Source organism: Leuciscus leuciscus (genome assembly GCF_965113295.1).
Source record: "Leuciscus leuciscus genome assembly, chromosome: 1".
Lineage (NCBI taxonomy): Eukaryota > Metazoa > Chordata > Actinopteri > Cypriniformes > Leuciscidae > Leuciscus > Leuciscus leuciscus.
This window is the reverse complement of record NC_138725.1, coordinates 58,798,691-58,817,824: the sequence shown is the minus strand read 5'-3', so window position 1 is coordinate 58,817,824 and position 19,134 is coordinate 58,798,691. Positions and strand designations below refer to the sequence as shown.

Sequence of the window (19,134 nt, the reverse complement as noted above, 5' to 3'; positions counted from 1 at the left end):
GATGTTCAATTATAGAGAAGGTTTAATACACAGAAATATCGAAATGAAAGAATCTTTCGAGTCGAATCTTTTTGAATGATTCGGCTGCGATTAAAAGCTATCAAGAGGTAAAGCTCATCAGTGATTATAATATAACGACTTAAATTGCAGTTTGTTCGTCACATAAAGCTATCATATGAATAAATAACGATATTAATATAACGGAGGAGTCGTATTAGATCACTTTTATGATACTTTTGTGATGTTTTTTTTTGTCTTTTATTATTATTATTTTTTGCGTGACAGCCCCCAGTAGGCTAACGTTACTCATTCACTTTCATTACATCGACAAGAAGAGTCTCCATTAAGCTACATATTCAAAAATGTCCCTTTGTCTTCCACGGAAAGTAAACTTAAGGGTTTGCACATGAAGGTGAGTAAATGACGGCAGAATTATCATTTTTGGAAGAACTAGTCCTTTAATATGCATTTCAAGGCTGAGATTATGCATCGTCTGCAGAGCTAACGTTAACGTTACTTACACAAAATAACATCTAAAGCACATGTGACGAAGACAATATCTTTATGAACTTCAGAAAAATATTTATTAGATTTAGGTAGGTAACGTTATTAACTAACAGACAGACAGTTATATTCAAAACAACCCCAAATCTTACTAACTTACCATGATAAAGTGCATTTAAACAGATCCAACAATAAAATGAAGACAAAACATTATCTGTCGATATCTGTCTGTATAATGTTGGCCACTGAGAGTATAATGGAAATATAATTAACCACAAACCAACATGAGACTTCAAGTCTTTTAAATAAATGATTCTCTCTTCTCTCTTCTTTTGGTATAGAATAAAATACCAGTTCAGGGTTCCTCTTTCGGCTGTTGTTGCAGCCAACTGCACAACATATTGCAGGCATTACTGAGACCGGCGGTCGCAAAGATGGCGGCGCAAAGCTACAGTGACGTCATGTGAATCGAATGAATATCCCTGATTGCTTCTGTTTGCTCAACACTTCAAAGTCCCTGAAGCGTTACGCTCTAAAGCTACAAAGCTTACAATTTGTTACTATTTCAGTAACCTAAATTTTATAAGAACAGGAAGGTGATTTTCGTGATTTTTTTTTTACTATATCATTTTTACCGAATGACCAAGGCCGGTTATACCGAATTACCATGTCTGCTGCCCTTGACATTATGAATATTTAAGACAATAAACAGACACAAATAGCTTCAAAAGCACATTTTATTGTTAATATAATAGGCTATTAATGTAAAAAGTACTTCAAACATTAAAATATTTTGATATTGGAATGAACATATAACTCGTATCGCAAATGATATTAATTAAAACATTGAAGCATTTAATTGGTCTTGGAACAAGTGTTTAAATTGTTAAACGATGAGCTGCTAGGCTATAAATTCATGAAAAATAACGTCAAACATTAAGACATCTCATTGTTATTGGAACAAACATTACATACAAATCGTATTATTATTATTATTATATTAATTATATAAAAAGTCCTTAAAACATTGAACCATTTAATTGAAGAATGAAGATATCCCTCTGTGTTTGGGTTGCTAGGGTGCTCTTAATGGTTGCTAGGGCGTTGCTAGGGTGTGGCTTGATAGCTTCACAATGATCCTGAGAGACTGATTGGTTGCCTGAGTAAAATTAGTAAAATTGATCCTTGCCCAGAAGTGAGCGGCTTTTTCCTTATTTGATAAAGGCATCTGCAAAGGTAAAATTCAGTCAAAATTATATAATAATATACTCTGCACATTTTCTATTAATAAAATGTTGTATTTATTTATTCCAGATATGTACAAATATGACCAACATGCATTGCTGTCATTCGATACAACCAGTAAGTCATTCGTTATAACCAAAATTTCGGTTGAACCGAATGCCTCTTTTGGTTATAACTGTTACGGACTGCTCCGAGACACGAAGGTTTAGATCCAAGTGCAGCTTTATTTGAGGGCAATCCAGAGGCGTAATCCAAGGTACAGGCAAGAGGTCAAAACACAGGTAGGCAGTCCAAACAAACCAACAAAGGAACAAACAAAACAGGCAGGGACCAGAGGCAAAAGAGTAAACCAGGGAACAGGGCAAGAAATCTAAATAAACCAAAAGACAAGAAACCAGGGAAAACGCTCGGAATTGCAGTGTAACACTTAAACAAGACTTCGCGGTGAGTGAATGAATGAACATGGTATAAATAGACTGAGACTAACAGGGTGATGGGACACAGGTGAATGCAATCAGTGATAATGAGGTACAGGTGACTGTGATGAGTGATCAGAGATGATGAGTCCGGGCAGTGAGTATGGGAAATGTAGTCTGAGAGTGAACGTGAGTGTCTGATGTGGAGTGCCCTCTGGTGGCTCTCAAGGGCACTCCAGCTGGTGACCGTTACAATAACGAATGACAAAATCTTCACTCAGTGCTAACAGGCTGATATCTAGCTGCCTAGCTTGTTAGTTAGCTAGCTAGCTACCAAAAGGACAATCAAACATTTTATATTTAGTAAAAGTTTTTAAAATATTACAACATTATCCATGTTTATAGCGGTTGTACCGAATTACCTGATATTTGGGGACATGTGTATGAGCAAGTGAAAACATGCATTTTTCTAATAGTTAAGAGAGAGTTACTTACTATGCTTCATCACAACCATGCGGTCCTTTGCAGGTGTCTGAATGATGTCACATAATATTGACCACATGACTTGCTCCAAAATGGAGCCCTTTATTTAATTCTGACCGCCTGTACACCTAGCTCTGAGGAGCTGTTTGGTACTGAAACCATTGTCAGTCAACAACATTCTTTATTTGCAAGGATGTTTGAAATAGTTCGGCAGAAAATAGCCTACTTCATTTCGTCAGTAGGGCAATATGATTTTCGTTTATGTTGCTTAGAAATTTGAGTGATAGGCTTTGTCCTATTTAATTTATGTTATTTATATTTCTTTCTTTTTTTCTGTGGCATTTTTTTTCTCTGCTGACAGTACAATGTTAAAATAGCCTAATATTTATATTGACACGAACACAATTTTTGTATAGCATTTATAATTATTATAGGCTACTTAATCTCCTTCTTTCCGTTAGAGACATTTGAATGTGAGATTATGGAAACGAGATCAAAATTTTGTGGACCCGTCAGGTCGGGAAATAAAGCGGGTGAACACCGAGTATATTTTAAGCGGTTGCTGAATAGAACCTTGTGGGAGCGGGACAGGGAAAAAAACAGTCCCGCGCAGACCTCCTTAAACCTTAGGTGTGTATGTGTGTGTCCCCGAATAAATAATAATAATAAAAAAGGAATAAAGTTCAAAAGTCGGACTGTACGGAATAGGGCTGAAACGATTCCTCGAATAACTCGAGTAACTCGATTACGAAAAATTTTCGAGGCAAATTCCTCTGCCTCGAAGCCTCTTTTAAATAATTTTAAAGTTCACGTCACGTTATTTCTCAATTATTATTTTTAGTGTGACAACGCGCTTACGTCACCCACAAATCGGAAGGAGACGCAAGGAGTTAGCTGTGACAAAAAAAAAAGAAAAAAAAAAGTTAGCTGTGTTTTGATTTGAAGGCGCGGGCGCATGCGAGCTGCAAAATGGAAGAAGGGAGCGGTAACAATGGCAATGAGCAAAGAGAAGAAACAAACAAGAGAAAACGACAGAAAATGTCCAAGGTTTGGGATCATTTCAAATTGAAAAGTAAAGAGAACGCCGTGGTGTGTGTCCATTGCAAGATCGAGCTAGCATACCACAACAGCACGTCGTCCATGCTGCAGCATCTCAACAGAAAACATCCACTCTACTCAGAGACCGGAGGACCGTCACCCGAAACAAGGTAAATTCAGTGTAGCGTTAAATCAATGTGATTGCTAGTCGAGAGGAAGGCTGTTAAATAATGTACGTTCATTTTGAAAGTGATAAACCACGACGGCCAGTACATTTCAATGAAAATATACAGCACGACGTGTGACGCGGTCCCGATGCGCAGCGGAGGTGCGGTACATTTTTCATAGAATTGCACTGGTCCGTCGTGGTTTATCCCTTACATAATTAATGTAACTTACATTATTTTACAGCTTATAAAACGTCTACTTACTAAAGGAATTAATTTACTGTCAAAAATAGTTGTGAATGGCTTTTACGATGAAACTAGATACTTACTTTATACCATGGCTTGGATGAATACGGTTGATACATTCGTTTGAATACTGAATGTTGAATAACTTACATTATTGCAATCATATCCCTATGTTGGAGCCTTATGTGCTCCAACAAAGCAGGTGTGTTAATTTTAGTTTGATTGCAATGAATAGGATTTATAAATGCACAGCCATGAACTTAATGTATGTTAATGATATTTTGCCTTAGTAATATCATCAATAATTTTTTTTTACCTCTTAGTAAATCATCACAACTTCGTATGGACAGATATGTGCGGACAGCTACATCATGTTCCACTGAGCAAGCAGCTGAGTTTTCAGACAGCATTTTAAACATGATTGTCACAGACATGCGCCCACTGTCCATGGTGGAGGATGAAGGCTTTAAAGCGATGATTTCCACTTTCAATCCCAAGTACGAGCTTCCTTCAAGACCCTTCTTCATGAAAAAGATGGAGAAAAAGTATGAAGGCATCAAAGGCAAGTTGAAGAAAGCCCTGCAGGAGACTGACAGCATTGCACTCACAACTGATATTTGGACGAGTGTTGCAACAGAGGCTTATCTAGGGGTGACGTGTCAACTATCTTGGGGAGGATTGGGAAATGTTGTCCCACTGCCTGACAACGATGCCCCTTGAAGAGAGACACACCGCTGCAAATATTGCAGAGTGGATTGAGGATGTTATTGTCAAATTTGACATTCCACCAGAGAAAATAAATGCTGTTGTTCATGACAACGGTGCTAATGTCGTAGCAGCAGCAAAGATTTTGCGAGAAAGGCATGGATGGGCATCAGTGCGATGTGCAGGGCACACCCTCAACTTGGTTGTACAAAGTTCTCTAAAAATCCACCAAGCTATCTCCAAGTGTGTGGCTGCTGTGAGATGCCTTGTTGAACATTTTAAGAAGAGTGAACTGGCATGCACCAAGTTGAAGGAGAAGCAGAAGCAAATGGGCACCGAGACAAACATGTTGGTGCAAGATGTATGTACACGCTGGAACAGCACCTATCAGATGTTGTCCAGGCTGCTAGAACAAAGATGGCCGGTGACTGCTACACTCTCTGACCCAGCAGTGACACAGAGAGGGAAACACTACCTTGATCTCAAGCCTTAACAGTGGATTCTGATTGAGGAGCTGAGCCAGGTCCTTGAGCCCTTTGAAGCAGCTACAGTGTTTCTGAGTGGACAGCAATATGTTACACTCTCTGCACTTCCACAGCTAGTGCAAAAACTTAAGAACAACATACAGAGTCCAGATCTTGAGACTGCACCAGGGAGGTCATTCCAGGCTCATGCGACAGAACAGATCACAGCAAGATGGCAAGGACTGACGGAGTTTACACCTGAATCTACAAACATCACCCTGCTTGCTGCTGCTCTGGATCCCAGGTTTCGAAAACTGAAGTTCTTGCCTGCTGACCAAGTATTCAAGGTCCAAAGCACAGTACAAACCATGGCACTTGCTGTTGCTGCCAAAAAGCAAGCGAGGCAGCCCACTGCAAGTGAAGATAGAGCATCCAGCACAGCACACAACTCCCCAAAAGCGCATGTCAAGAGGGTCACATCGTTCCTTGACATACTGGGATCAGACTCCAGCACCAGTGAAGAAGAAGAAGATGAGGAGCAGCAGCTAAACCAAGCTGTGCAGAGGGAGGTAGGCAAAAAAAAAATTTTGTCCTTTTTAAAAATTTCCACAATAACGCTTTACACATAATAGAAAAAAATGTAATACAGAAACAGAAAATGACTGGCAAAAGAAAAAAAACAACAAAAAAATGCATTTTTAATTATTTCGTTGTCACAACTATTCCACAGATCTTGATGTATTTCGGAGAACATCCCCTGTCCAAGAAGGAGAATCCACTGTCATGGTGGAAAATGAATGCAGCACGCTATCCAACACTGGCAAAGCTGGCAAAGACCTTGCTGTGTATTCCGGCCACATCCACGCCATCAGAGCGTCTGTTTTCAGCAGCAGGAAACATTGCTTCAAAGCGCAGGGCAAGCCTCAGTTCTGAGCATGTTGATATGCTTACCTTTCTTCATTGCAATCACGTGCTCCTTTAAAGACTTTCACAAACAATCATAGAGAGAGAGATTTAAAGAGGTTTAGCCTATTCTCATGAATGTATTGGCTTAAAGCACTCAGAAAAAAAATAGTGAAAAGTGTGAAACTATGCATGCATGGACTCTTGTTCCTGTCCATGTGTTTTTGCCTTCTGAATGCCACAAAGCATCCCAAGAAGAAGACCGTAAAGGCTTATGTTATGCCTGAGCTGTACATTTTGAAACTTTTTGTTCTGAAAGTTAAGTTGCACGATTTAAAGGCAGTGTTTTTGTATTATTATTATTTATTGTAATGTATGCTTTAGTTTTGATAAAAAAAAAAAAAAAAAAAAGAGTAATTTGAAAGTAATTTCTTTTTATTTGTTTTTGCATCTCAGAAAATGCTTTCTTTAAAACCCAGAATGTATGGCACCTAAATGCATTCAATTAAACTCAACTTTGTCATTGTTCACAGTACAAGTACAGACAGAGAAACAATGGGTAATAACTCAAATATTGTTGTATGCATACACATACTATGCATTTAAAAAATAAAACTTGATTTTTCTATAAAAGGATACCTATTAGTTGTTCATTTTAAGAGACCCGTCTTATTTTCTTTTGTATATTTACTATTGCTCATTAATTAAGCAAAATTACATTTGATCCGATTACTCGATTAATCGATGGAATTTTCGGTAGAATACTCGATTACTAAAATATTCGATAGCTACAGCCCTAGTACGGAATGAGGCATGATTGCTATTCACACCTTTATTAAAATGGCTGTAATCTGTTACCACAATAGTACTTGATCTGTTTAAAATGATTTCCTTGATATATGCATATGGTGTTAAATTAAAAATTAAAAATCAAAATTAAAATTTGTCTAATCCAGTAATTCATTTTTTCTATTTTTGATCTGAGCACAATCAGAAAATCAGAAAACCCGTCCTTATTGGTTTTTTTCATTTCAGTTCAGGAAATAAATAATGGAAAAACAAGTCATTTTTCATCTTTTTATTTTTGGTTTTAATTTGAAAAAAAAAGATTGAATGAATGATCCACGGACGGTGACGGACACATCATATTCCACAATTATAGGCCTATATAAGAGTTTTTAATTTGTATCCATAGGCCTACTCCGTGTAGCTGGCCCGCCATCTACTGGCTAAAAAAAATATTGGCCCGCGGCCAAAGTTACTTGCCGACCCCTGTTCTATAGGTTATGTTCCAATAGCTAGAGTGCTCTGGGTTCGTTACTGAAGTATTTGTAGTATACTGTAGGGAAAGTGAATAAAAGCTTTCAAAATCACAGAATGTAAATGTAATAAGAAAACATGAATAAATACTAAATTTGAAATACTAAATTGTTTCCCTTTTACTTGAAGATTAACTAAAGTTGTGAAATGAATCTCCAAAACCAGTTATCAAACACAGTAAATAATAACTTTACATTATTCAAAATGAAATGGATGGAGAAGGCTATATTCAACACTTTCACATCACTTTACATTTCTTTTCAGACAGTTATTAATTTTCACTGGGCCCAGAGTTTAAAAAAAAAAAAAAAAAAAAAACTGACAAAAATAGTCCCAATAATGTAAACAAATAAGATGAGTTGCAGGCCTGAACGACGCTCGTGTGCGGTGGGGCGGAAAAAAATGCAAATCGCCACTTCACTCGATAGAGCCAACAATAATGTAAAATAACGTTACTACTCACGATCGTCCTGCTCACATCATCATAGTCCCACAACCAATGGAGCAACATAGAGAGCGTCAGGAAGGAGAGAAAGACTGCTGCACCGAGCAAAACGTTCAACACTCGCCGTGCGGTCCAGATCAGGGAATCCAACGAGGCCAGGGGAACTTACAGGCAATCCCGGGTACCTGAAGCGCTACCTGGTGATGAAATCCAACGTAGCCGGAGGAGCTCAGTCTCCGGTTCATCCAAATCACTCGTGAATAACAAGTGCGTCACATTCGCGAGTGTGTACTACATGCACTCATGATGAACTAAAGTAGGAGATCAACACTTTAACTTCTGTACGAAATTATATAGACTCACTACTATTAGTAGAACAAAATAATACTCAAATTGTAACTGCGTCACACTCTGGAAATGGCACACTTCATGTGCACTTTCGGGGTGCTTCTCAATTCTTATTTGTGTATCCTCGTTTCCTCTCCTCGCTTCCTTTCCTCGCGTCTCAGCTCCGCCCCCTGTAGGATGCGAGGGAAGGCTGCAAGGAAAAGACGCGAGGACGGAGGAATCGAATGAAAGCTTTTTTTATACATTGGAATCCTTGATCACTCGAGCGTCACTTCATCGCGTCATCAGCAGCGCTCAGAGGATCTGCCCTTATGTTGTTGAAATTTGTTTATTTAAGAAATTCATAATAAATAATAATAAAGAAAGATACCCTGTTGAAATATGTGAGGTGTGTGGTTTATAGAAACTGCAAAAGTAAAGTATAAATCAAAATTATTGTGACCGATGTGAAGGGGGAGGAGAATTTAGACGTGCGTCACGTTTAAGTTGATAAAACTCTTCCGCATAGGATACACCTGTGTATCCTCGCTCATGACTCCTCTGGAAGCCTCCTAACTCCTCGATCCTCGACTCCTCGCGGTGCAATTAGAGAATTGAGATGTCCTTCAAGATGGCTGTGCTCGATCGGTTTCCGGGTCATAGGATGGAGGACGGAGGAGAGAGGAGACGAGGATGGATATTGAGAAGCACCCTCGGTCTTGTGGACTTACAATGGCCGCCGCGTGCGATTGTCCGTTAAGTCCGTGAGACCGTAGGGTGTCCCATTTCTAATTTTTAGGTCTCAGAAGGGTGCTCGCGAGCGCCCCCATGTGGTCGATTTGCGCCCTTGATGCGCACTTTTGCCGAGCCCGCGCTGATGCGGACTCCGCAGCAGACTTCTTCCCGACAGTCAAAGCGGCATTACGTCACGAAAGTGCGGACTCAGAAGAAGACCGCGAGTGCTTAGGGTTCCATTTGGGACAGGGCATGTGTCGACGTGGGCCCTGTCCCAAATGGCACACTCCGGACTTGTGGACTTCCTCAGAGTCCACACTTTGGTGACGTCATGTAGTGCAGACCTGTAGGGCCCTTGGCGCGAGTCCACGAGGGCGCATTGAGAGGTATTTTTGGGACAGACTCGATCGGCATGCCGGAAATAACGTTCTGGTTGTTGTTGGAAAGGAGCAATCACATTTTTGCGCTCCGACGTCTTATCTCCATGTCAACTACACAGCCTAATTTTACAGTTCTATATTTTGATATTGTGCATATCACCTGGGCATTAGACAATAGATAAATCATGCTTATTTAAATGATGTATACAGTTGTACATAATAATACATAATGTTCCATTTGAAATAAGATTACAATTTTAAAACATCATTTAAACATAATTTTTTCAATTTACAGGTTTCAATATTCATACTATGTTTACATATGTTTACATAAAGCCCTGCCATTCGGTTCTATTTATTTAATGAATCATAATGCGATCGTATTATTAAACACGCTATTATTATGTTTGAGACATCAACCACTGCTCGATGACCATAATGTTTGTATAAACTGTAGTTAACAACTGGAAAAATGTACATTTAGGTCATAAAAACCGTAATATTTTCTTCTCAGCCATGTCAACAATTATCCGTGAGTGAAATCTCCTCCCATCTGTTGTCTGATTGGCCTTTCGCAAGGATTCCTGGGTAGTTAAAGTGCGTGGAGCCTGCTTCTATGCGGGCTTCGTGGAAGACCGCTTCAAGGGTACAAAGGGGGCGCTACACTTCAGAGCGGTAAAATGCTGAATGGGACGGCCTACGGACTCGTAGACTCAGCGAGCACGCGCAATTCAAGTCCACGAGACCGAAAGTCCGCATGAAGTGCGCCATTTGGGACAGGGCCGTGGTTATTTTTTCCTTCTATCTCCTCTTCTTCATCCCCTTTCTTCTCACTCTCTCCTCCCGCCCCCTCTGGCCTATCACAATGCTCTCCAAACCAAACTGACATGTGAAATACCCAATTAGAGCATTAAACAAACTTTATACACTTCTAACAATATAAAATCGTTTTCAATACACGTGAGAAATACAGATATAAATCAAATAAACAAAACAACAAAGATATATTTTGAAGAAAGTAATATAGATAATTTCAACAGGGCTACACAGAATTTTAATACCATTTTGCACTATGCTGATATATAATGTTATAAAATCATGCCAGAATAAAAAATATATAAATTTATAAAATTTTAAGATATTTTAATCACAAATGAAATTGCTGTATTGGCCTTCGGACGGTTAAAGCGACACTATGTAACTTTTCAACCTTCATAATATATTTCCAAGATCCTTGTGATGGTACATCGACTTACAATAGGTTGAATGACACGTCTGCCATAGCCTGACAGGGTCTGTATCGCTTTTACTGGCACTATGTAACTTCGGTGTTCGGGTAGTAACAAGAGCACAAAAAGAACTACAAAATTCGACTGCTTTACGGCATACGTCACTTCCCCCACCACTTCGTCAAATTTGGACGTGAGAGGCCAACCAGCGTTTGTTTTCGGCTTTCGTGCGTATGTTTTTGTCATGGGGGTTGTTTACACCTGGCCACTTCATGCATTTTCTCAGATCGGATAGCTATCCGATCGTGAAAAGTCCAGGTTTAAATGCCCTCCGAAACGCATTTGAGACGTATTTGAATCCGATCCCTCAAACCACTTAAGGAGGAGATCTGAGACGCATTCCAGACGAAACTGGACAAGTGTAAATGCATATGGTTGTTGAAACCACATATGTAAATTGTACTCCTCCCAAAAATGCTAAAAAAAAAAAAAAAAACGTGTGAGAGCGTTGTATAGGCTATTATGTTATATCCAGATATGACGACGCGCTGGAACACGCATCACCGCAGATGAGCAACTGCATCAAGCCAACGTGCAAACTATCGCAAATCAAAGTGAAAGTAAGTCGCAGACGCTTAACACACAATCTTCATCATTAAAAGTAAAGAAACGAAATGATCTTACCAGGGCTGTTACTGCTCTCTCTTATTGCGGTCTTTGATTTTGAAATTTTAGCTGATGATCTATAAAATGCAGCTCATATCTCGGTGACGTGCACTCCATTAAATCTGCATATAGCGCGAGAATTGAAGATCGAATTTAAATCCGTTTCGCAAAAATACATTTATGTGACCAGGTGTAAATGGAATCGTTTTGATAAATCAGATAGCTATGCCTCACGAATTAGTTTGCCAGCTGAACTCAGGTGTTGTGAGGTGTATTTATCACGTTGATTCCTGCGATTATCATGAGAACAGCTTTCAATATCTCACATAATTATCATAAATAAGCCTAACGTAGAGGTTGTAAATAGTGTAAACGAGCACAATTTGCAAACTATTATGATAAATTGCAATAATCATGTCTAATGACATCATAACGGCCAATGTTATGAAATAATGCGACGTACATTTAACTTAATTGATGTTATCTGGCATTTTGTAATGTTTACATTCCAATAAAAACAACACAAATTAAATGATACAGTAGGCCTAGATTATAGACTATTTACTTGTGATTTTGCTGCAATCATGTAAAAATGTTATAATATAATTTACGACAGTGCAAGTATTCCACAGCGACTCTAGGGGTCGCTGTTTGACAAAAACACAATTTCTACTTAGTGTGGCTTTAAACCGAATGACCTTTTGACACTTCAAAATCTTTAAAATACCTTTATATGTAGTCAAATATAATTAAAACCTTTTGGATTCAGTAAAAGAGATCAAGTTGTACTACCTTACATACTTTGGATGTTATAAATTTGTTTTATTATTATTATTATTAAGGCCTTTTGACAAAAAATGACACGTCACGTCATTTCCCCAAATACCATTTTGTGGCGCTTTAATGTATAGCGCCTTAGTTCAAGCAACATGTGAACTGATCATCTATTTTAGTTATAGCACGAAATAAACATGAATGAACATTAGAACTTCAAAAAGATGTCAGTACACACCTTTTGGTTTTGGTTTGGTTTGTTTGTCAGACAAAAATGGAGGATATCTGCATTATGATTGGTCACAGCTTTTAGAATCTGCAAGGTAATGCTCAAGAATGCAACACGATGCATTAAGAGCCAGGGGTAAACGTTTGAGCAAGAAGATGGTGATGTGTAAATTTTTCTTATTTTCTTTTAAATGTTCATATCTTATTTAGCCTCTGAAGGGCAGTACTAAATTAATTAATGAATTTCTAAACAAAATAAGAACAATTTACACCAATTTACACGCCCTGGCTCTAAATGGATGTTTCCCTCTTGAGCATCACTGAATGTTTGCAGTGTTTGTAATAGTTGTGTATGAGTCTTTCAGTTGTCACCAGTGTGAAAAGATGGATCTCAAAATCATACAATCACTGCTAGTAAAAAGTCAAATATGCAGAAGATGCTGGAAAAGCAAAGAATGTGCAGGAGCTGGAGGATTTTTCTAAAGACCATCGAGCAGTTTAACTGGTCGGGACAAACAAGGGACTAATGAACAACCATTAAAAAAAACAAAAAAACAAAAAAACAAACAGTTGTAGATCATTCAGGTAATGACACACAATATTAAAAATCAAGCTTATGTAATTTGTCTTGTATTTTGTGTTTGTATTTTGTCTTGGGGACTAGGCTATACTTAAACATCTGTAATGTGAAAAAGCTTTTTCAGGGCAGTAAAAAAAAGAAGTTTTTATGATCCTTATTATTAAAGAATAAATAAAAATAACATTTTCGAAGTTCTGCAAGGTGTATGTAAACTTATGACTAAAGTGTAATTGTAACAAAAGCTATATGGTTATACTATGTCAAATCATCGCAATTTCATGACTCACAGGACTATAATTTAGCGGATTCACTCCCACATTAAATGCAGTTATCACTTATTAAATTTTACAGTGTGAACGTAACCACTGGTCCTCTAGAAGCATGAAAAAAAACCCTATTATTTAGATTGTCAATAGCGCTCCCTTTAAGCCATCAGCTCGCGCTGATTCTGAACATACATTTTGAGTGAATTCTCCGCATGGTGACTCTAAAATACGGAGCCCGGGAAGTCACCTGTGAAAAAAAAAAAAAAAAAAAAAAAAAAATCCGTGGCGACGATTTTGCAATTCGTCCGCTCAGTTTAACAAATCGTGCCCACGGATTAATAAACCGTACCCACGAGTTACTAATCCGCGCTCTCAGATTTGTAAACCGTGCCTTCAGTTTTTGCAATCTGTACCCACAAATTCATAAACCGTGCCCACGCTTTCACAATCCATCTCCCACAGGTGACTTATCGGGCTCCGTACTAAAACGCTTCTGATTTGCCACTGCGTTCATGCGTGTAATATACATGTCTGTGATTGGCTACAATGCTCAGCGCTGAAACAACACAATGTAATTAGTTTTGTTTCGTTTTTGAATAATAAAATATTGTGTCCTGTGACTCGACTGTACTCTGCAAATTTTCCGAGTCTAAAATGTCCGAGTCCGTGTCAAGTCCGAGTTCAAATTCACCCGAGTGCGTGACAAGTCCGAGTTCATTCAAAATTGGACTCGATTTCGAGTACCCCAACTCTTCAGTCTAATATGCTGATTTGCTGCCCAAATAAATATCATTATTATCAATGTTGAAAACAGTTGTGGCCATTTTTCAGGATTCTTTAAAGAATAGAAAGTTCATAAGAAACGCATTTATCTGAAATAGAAAGCTTTTGCTACATGTCTTTACTGTCACTTCAATTAAATGCATCCTTGCTGAATATAAGTGATAATTTCTTTCATTTCTTTCCAAAAACAAAATTTATTACTGACCACAAACTTTTGAATGGTAGCGTATAATGTTACAAAAGTGTGTTTGTAGTAGGCCTACAGCCATTTCAGGTATCAGGGTGGGAGAGTTACAAAGGTCCTTAGCAAGAGGAATTCAATTGGCTTGTCATTATTAAACCATTTAAACATTATTAGGCTATAAGCTTACACTTATGGACTTTAGTAAGATCTTACCTGCTATGTTGAGAAGTATGGTTCCAACAACAGCGGTGTTAAACTTCATACTTGCTCTGTTGCGTGTTCTAATTGTTGTCTGCTCAACTGTCAGCTCTCTAATGAGATGTAAATCAGGTGCTGTCATATTTATTTAGCTCTCAGACCCCCCCCCCCCCCGCCCTTGTGTTTCAAAGATGAAAGTTAGTTTCTAGCGCGTTTTTTAGGGGGAAAGAGGATGTATGAAAGAAGAGTCACAAACAGTACAAAAACATGTAAATAAAATTATTTAAAAAATATTTCATATACTGACTTCAATGTTGTGTAAAATGAGTACTTTTATTGTTAGTTATTACATGGCTTGGTTGAATTCTAATGTAGAATGCGGCCTGTTATTTCTTGATAACAGACCGCTGCTAAGTATAACACACTGTTGCCATGAAAAACAGGATTAACAGAAAACAGGACGCTGGATTCTAACCGTAGAGACGGAACGGACTATTTTCTTTAGCGGAAACAATACAATCGTTTTTAAATCAATAAACTCCTTTTTAAATCAATATTTTGTGTCAAATTATTGATTTATTTGGTAGGTAGCCATGTGATAAGCGGGATAATGTAGAGCGAGGCAGTTGTTATAGCGAATACAAACCCTTCAGGCTGATTCAAGACCCCTCCGCTTCGCGTCGGGTTCCTGATCAGCCTGTCGGCGTTGTATTCGCTATAACAACCGCCTCGCAATACATTATCCCTTACTTATCTTTGTTGATTATCTAGTTTTACCGGTTTTAGGACAAACACGAACGTTTCTTGGAAACCATGCCCTTGAGCCATAGGAGATGATGATGATGTCATGGCATTAAAAGTAGCCTATGTGAGAGGTAATGAAATGTACAATCAACTATATAAATCTGCCCATATCACTCCAATTCTGTTTAAACTGCACTGGCTACCCGTGTCATCCCGAATCACTTATAAAATTCTTCTGCTTACCTTTAAGTCACTCAATGGTCTTGCTCCAGCCTATCTCTCTGACTTACTTTCTCCTTATATTCCCCCTCGAACTCTCCGATCTTCTGGCTGTGAACTCCTCTGTGAGCGGAGATTTCGTCTGTCGTCTATGGGTGGCAGGTCTTTCTCTGTTATAGCCCCTAAGCTATGGAACTCTCTTCCGTTGGCTCTCAGGACAACAACCACGTTGCATGAATTTAAGCATAAACTCAAAACCCATTTGTTTAATCAGTATTATCAGTCATGAAAATGTTAATTTGACATAACACAGTCACAATGTTAACCTAGGTACCAATAATCTATTGCATCTTTACTCCAACTGCCCACCATGCTGTCTGTGATTAATGTTTGTTGCCTCTGTTTTATGTTTGTATTGCAAATGTAATGCGATTTGCAACTGCAATCGCCCATTACTTGGACTGGGCAAATGTCCATTGTCCGTTTATTTGTAAACTGCTTGTTATTTACTGTCATTGTGAAGCGTCCTTGAGCTTGGGAAAGGCGCTATATAAATTAAACTTATTATTATTATTATTAACTACATGCATGTGATTTTTTTCCAAAACTCCGTGCTGGTATCAATCATAAAGACATACATATTTATTTACACTATCATTCAAACAGTTGATGGGCCCCATTGACTTCCATAGTTGGAAAAAAAAAATACTGTGGTTGGGCCCATCAACTGTTTGGTTACCAACCTTCTTCAAAATATCTTCCCTTGTGTTCAACAGAAGAAATAAATGAATACAGATTTGAAACAACTTGAGGGTGAGTAAATGATGACAGAATTTTCATTTTGAAGTGAACTATTCCTTTAAAGGGACAATGTGTAGTTTTTTAGGTATTTTATTATCTAAAATCAATATTTTTATTCATAAATATGTCCTCAATGGTGTACAAATACCTCTGCCAATGATCTGACTTATCCTCGTAAACGAAGAATTTATTATCTTTATATACATGGGATGGGTAGGTCCACGGAGGCTTCCATGTAGTTCCGCCATCTTGAAAAACTATAATAGCAGAGAGGGACAAAAAGTACTAGGCCAACGCGTTTCCACAACGCGTTTTCGTTCAGAGCCAGCGCCACGTGACTGAAACCAGCAGAAACGGAGGCGCACTGCACGGACCATACAAATGCTGAGTCACAGGATAAGGAGTCCTCGTCGTCGAAAAAGTCCAAAAAAGACCGTAAAAGGAAACGTGACCAGAGATTACAAAAAACAAGGGTTAATGTCGGGATAGCTAATGCAGGAGAAAGCTTTCAAAAGAGACGCTGAAGTTGCCTGCTTTCTTCTCGACGGGTAAGTCAATGTTACGGTCTTAATTACAAGCTTTTTTTCATTGCTTGGTTGTGTACTTTATTATATAGACAGTAGAACATTTATAGTTAAAAGTTAAACAGGCTCTTTGATGAAAAGCAGCTATTGAGTAAAGTAGAGAAGGCCCTAAAAACAAGGTTGTAAGTTTTGTTTGCTCAAAACTGTAACATTCGTTTGTTCGTTGTGTCAAGTTGCAGTTTGTTTGAAATAACAAACCAGTTCACCCGAAGGAAATCTCGATGAAGTGCTATTATAAGACATCCTGTCATAGCTTTTTGGTACATAACGGCTACCGTAGATGCAACACGCATTTGAAAAAGCGAGGCGCTGGAGAGCACTATTCGTTTGAATGCAAAATACAATTTCACCGCTAGATGGGAGAAAATCTAAATCATGTCCCTTTAATTCACATTTGAACAGTAGTGTATATTTAAAGGGATTTTTCACCCAAAAATGAAAATTAGCCCATGATTTACTCACCCTCAAGCCATATAGGTGTCCTGGCTCTTCCAAATTTTATAATGGCAGTGAATTGCTGTTTCTGTTTTGAAGTCCATCAAAGTGCATCCATCCATGATAAAAGTGTTTCACACGGCTCCGGGGGGTTAATAAAGGCCTTCTGAAGCGAAGCGATGCCTTTGTGTAAGAAAAATATTGAGTAAACTTTGGGCTAATTTCATTTTTGGGTGAACTATCCCTTTAACACTAGAACTACCGGAATTCCATAACTACTAGAACGACCATAGCGGTCATTCTGACCGTTCATACTTTGACATTCAAATGGCCGTACTGAACGTCATTTTCGTCATGTCATATCTATTGTACATGTTAACCTTCTCTTTTCCAATGAAGCTTTTAATTCCTGTCGTCATAGCCCTTAAAACAAGCACAAAAGAAAGATTGCCCCGACAGGTGCTGCCTCTATGTGAGGAATGTTTTGCTCAAAATTATATTTTTTTCACCGCACTCACCACGTGAATAGACATGCACAAAAGTTAGGAAACGTCAAAGCTTGATACCGTTTAGTACAGCCCTGTTTGTAAATAAGGTCAATAATCAATAAAAAAATCTAAAAAGAAATGGATCTACAATGTTATGATAGGTAATAAACAGGACACAAAATGTTAATTCAAATGAATGTGAAAATGTATTTTCCAGCCTAATTGATAAATATTTTCTTTTTTTCTTTGTAGAATAAAAACAAATCTTATGATACAATAACTTATAACATATAGCCTATACAATAACAAAAACACTGATACATTTGAATACATTGTAAAAACTTTCACGGACACGTATGCAGCACAATACAGTAGCTACACACACAGGCTAAGAAAAAACATGAACATTAGCTAAACAAGAAAACAAACTGCTTTTGAACGATTAAGTTTCAGTGAACAAAAAATATTAACGAACAAAATCAGGTTAAATGCCCATTTGAACGGCGCAAACACCCCACATTATTGACGCTTACGCACTTTCCACACAGGTAAACACCGCCTTTCGTGTGCAGCTCCCACACACCACTGTGTGACATTTGGCACTTGTCTCCTTGGTTCTATTTTGTTTGCAGTTCCTCCAGTTGAATGGCTTTTGATTCCATGTGGTCGGAGCGAAGTTCGCTCGCCAGTCGCGTGATGAAGTCCCTCCGCGAAACTTGCAATGTAACGGACTTATGATATCTATAATGCGTGCGGTCAAAATAACCGTCATGGTCATTCTAGGTAGAAATAGTCAGAACTGTTTTGTGTTTTGTGATTTTAATAAAATAACAGTGTCAGAGTAAAATATACACATATTTAGGAAAAGTCAGAGTCCTATAGCCACATTTATTTTATTTTAACAAAGTTATTACACTGTAAAATAAAAAATAAAAAAACGGTCAAAATTACCACCCTTGGGAGTTCTAGTGTTAACCATAAAGAACCCAAAATTCAGGGTCTGAGTGTCAGCTGTATAATCGATGGAGATATGCTTCAGTCTATGTGTTTATGTGTGGAAAATATTTGTTTATCTATTTATTAGCCAGTCAGAATCATTCAACCTGAAGCAAGGACCTAGCTTAGACCTTGGTGAAGGGTATAATTGCGATGGTCTTTGTAACTGTAAGCAGGGCGGCCTAAAAACTCTTTGTGAGTCTTGAAGCTGACTTCTGCCCGATGAAACTGTAAACTATTGTAAGACTGAAAATACGGGTTGAGGCCTGATTTATGAGACAAAAGGGCCCTGCTGGCTAATTAACATTTGACCTCCCCCATACAACCTCACTTCCTCTCAGAAACAACCAAGAACTCACACAAGAACATGGTTTAATGTGAATGTTTATCATTGACTGTTATGTTTTTGGTGTCATTTGAAATGTCTCAAAGTGAGTGGTACAGATATCTCATATCCAGATAGATGAAATAAAAGGAAATAAGGTTTATAGAAGTTTAGAGAAAACTGGTTCAGAGATACGGCCAGATAAGGCAAACCCCCTTCTGTTGGATAGAAGCCATTTGAGTGTGGTCTCCCCCAT

The 19,134-nt window shown here is 38.2% G+C and overlaps 1 protein-coding gene and 1 long non-coding RNA gene across 3 annotated transcripts in view; both read right to left on the bottom strand.

The window, feature by feature from the left end:
- Positions 1-19,134, bottom strand: part of LOC309509441 (trypsin-like) — a 98,023-nt gene that overhangs the window by 46,933 nt on the left and 31,956 nt on the right. Inside the window, exon 2 of one of the 2 annotated variants that reach the window (XM_082184165.1) lies at positions 14,302-14,357. In XM_082184165.1, the coding sequence (XP_082040291.1) occupies positions 14,302-14,350 (49 nt within the window). In that variant the 5' untranslated portion in view covers positions 14,351-14,357. Of the gene's footprint in view, positions 1-14,301; positions 14,436-19,134 lie in introns of those variants that run through there. The other variant, XM_082184164.1, reaches the window with a different exon arrangement.
- Positions 1-19,134, bottom strand: part of LOC309509689 — a 93,829-nt gene that overhangs the window by 46,933 nt on the left and 27,762 nt on the right. The window lies entirely within an intron of this gene.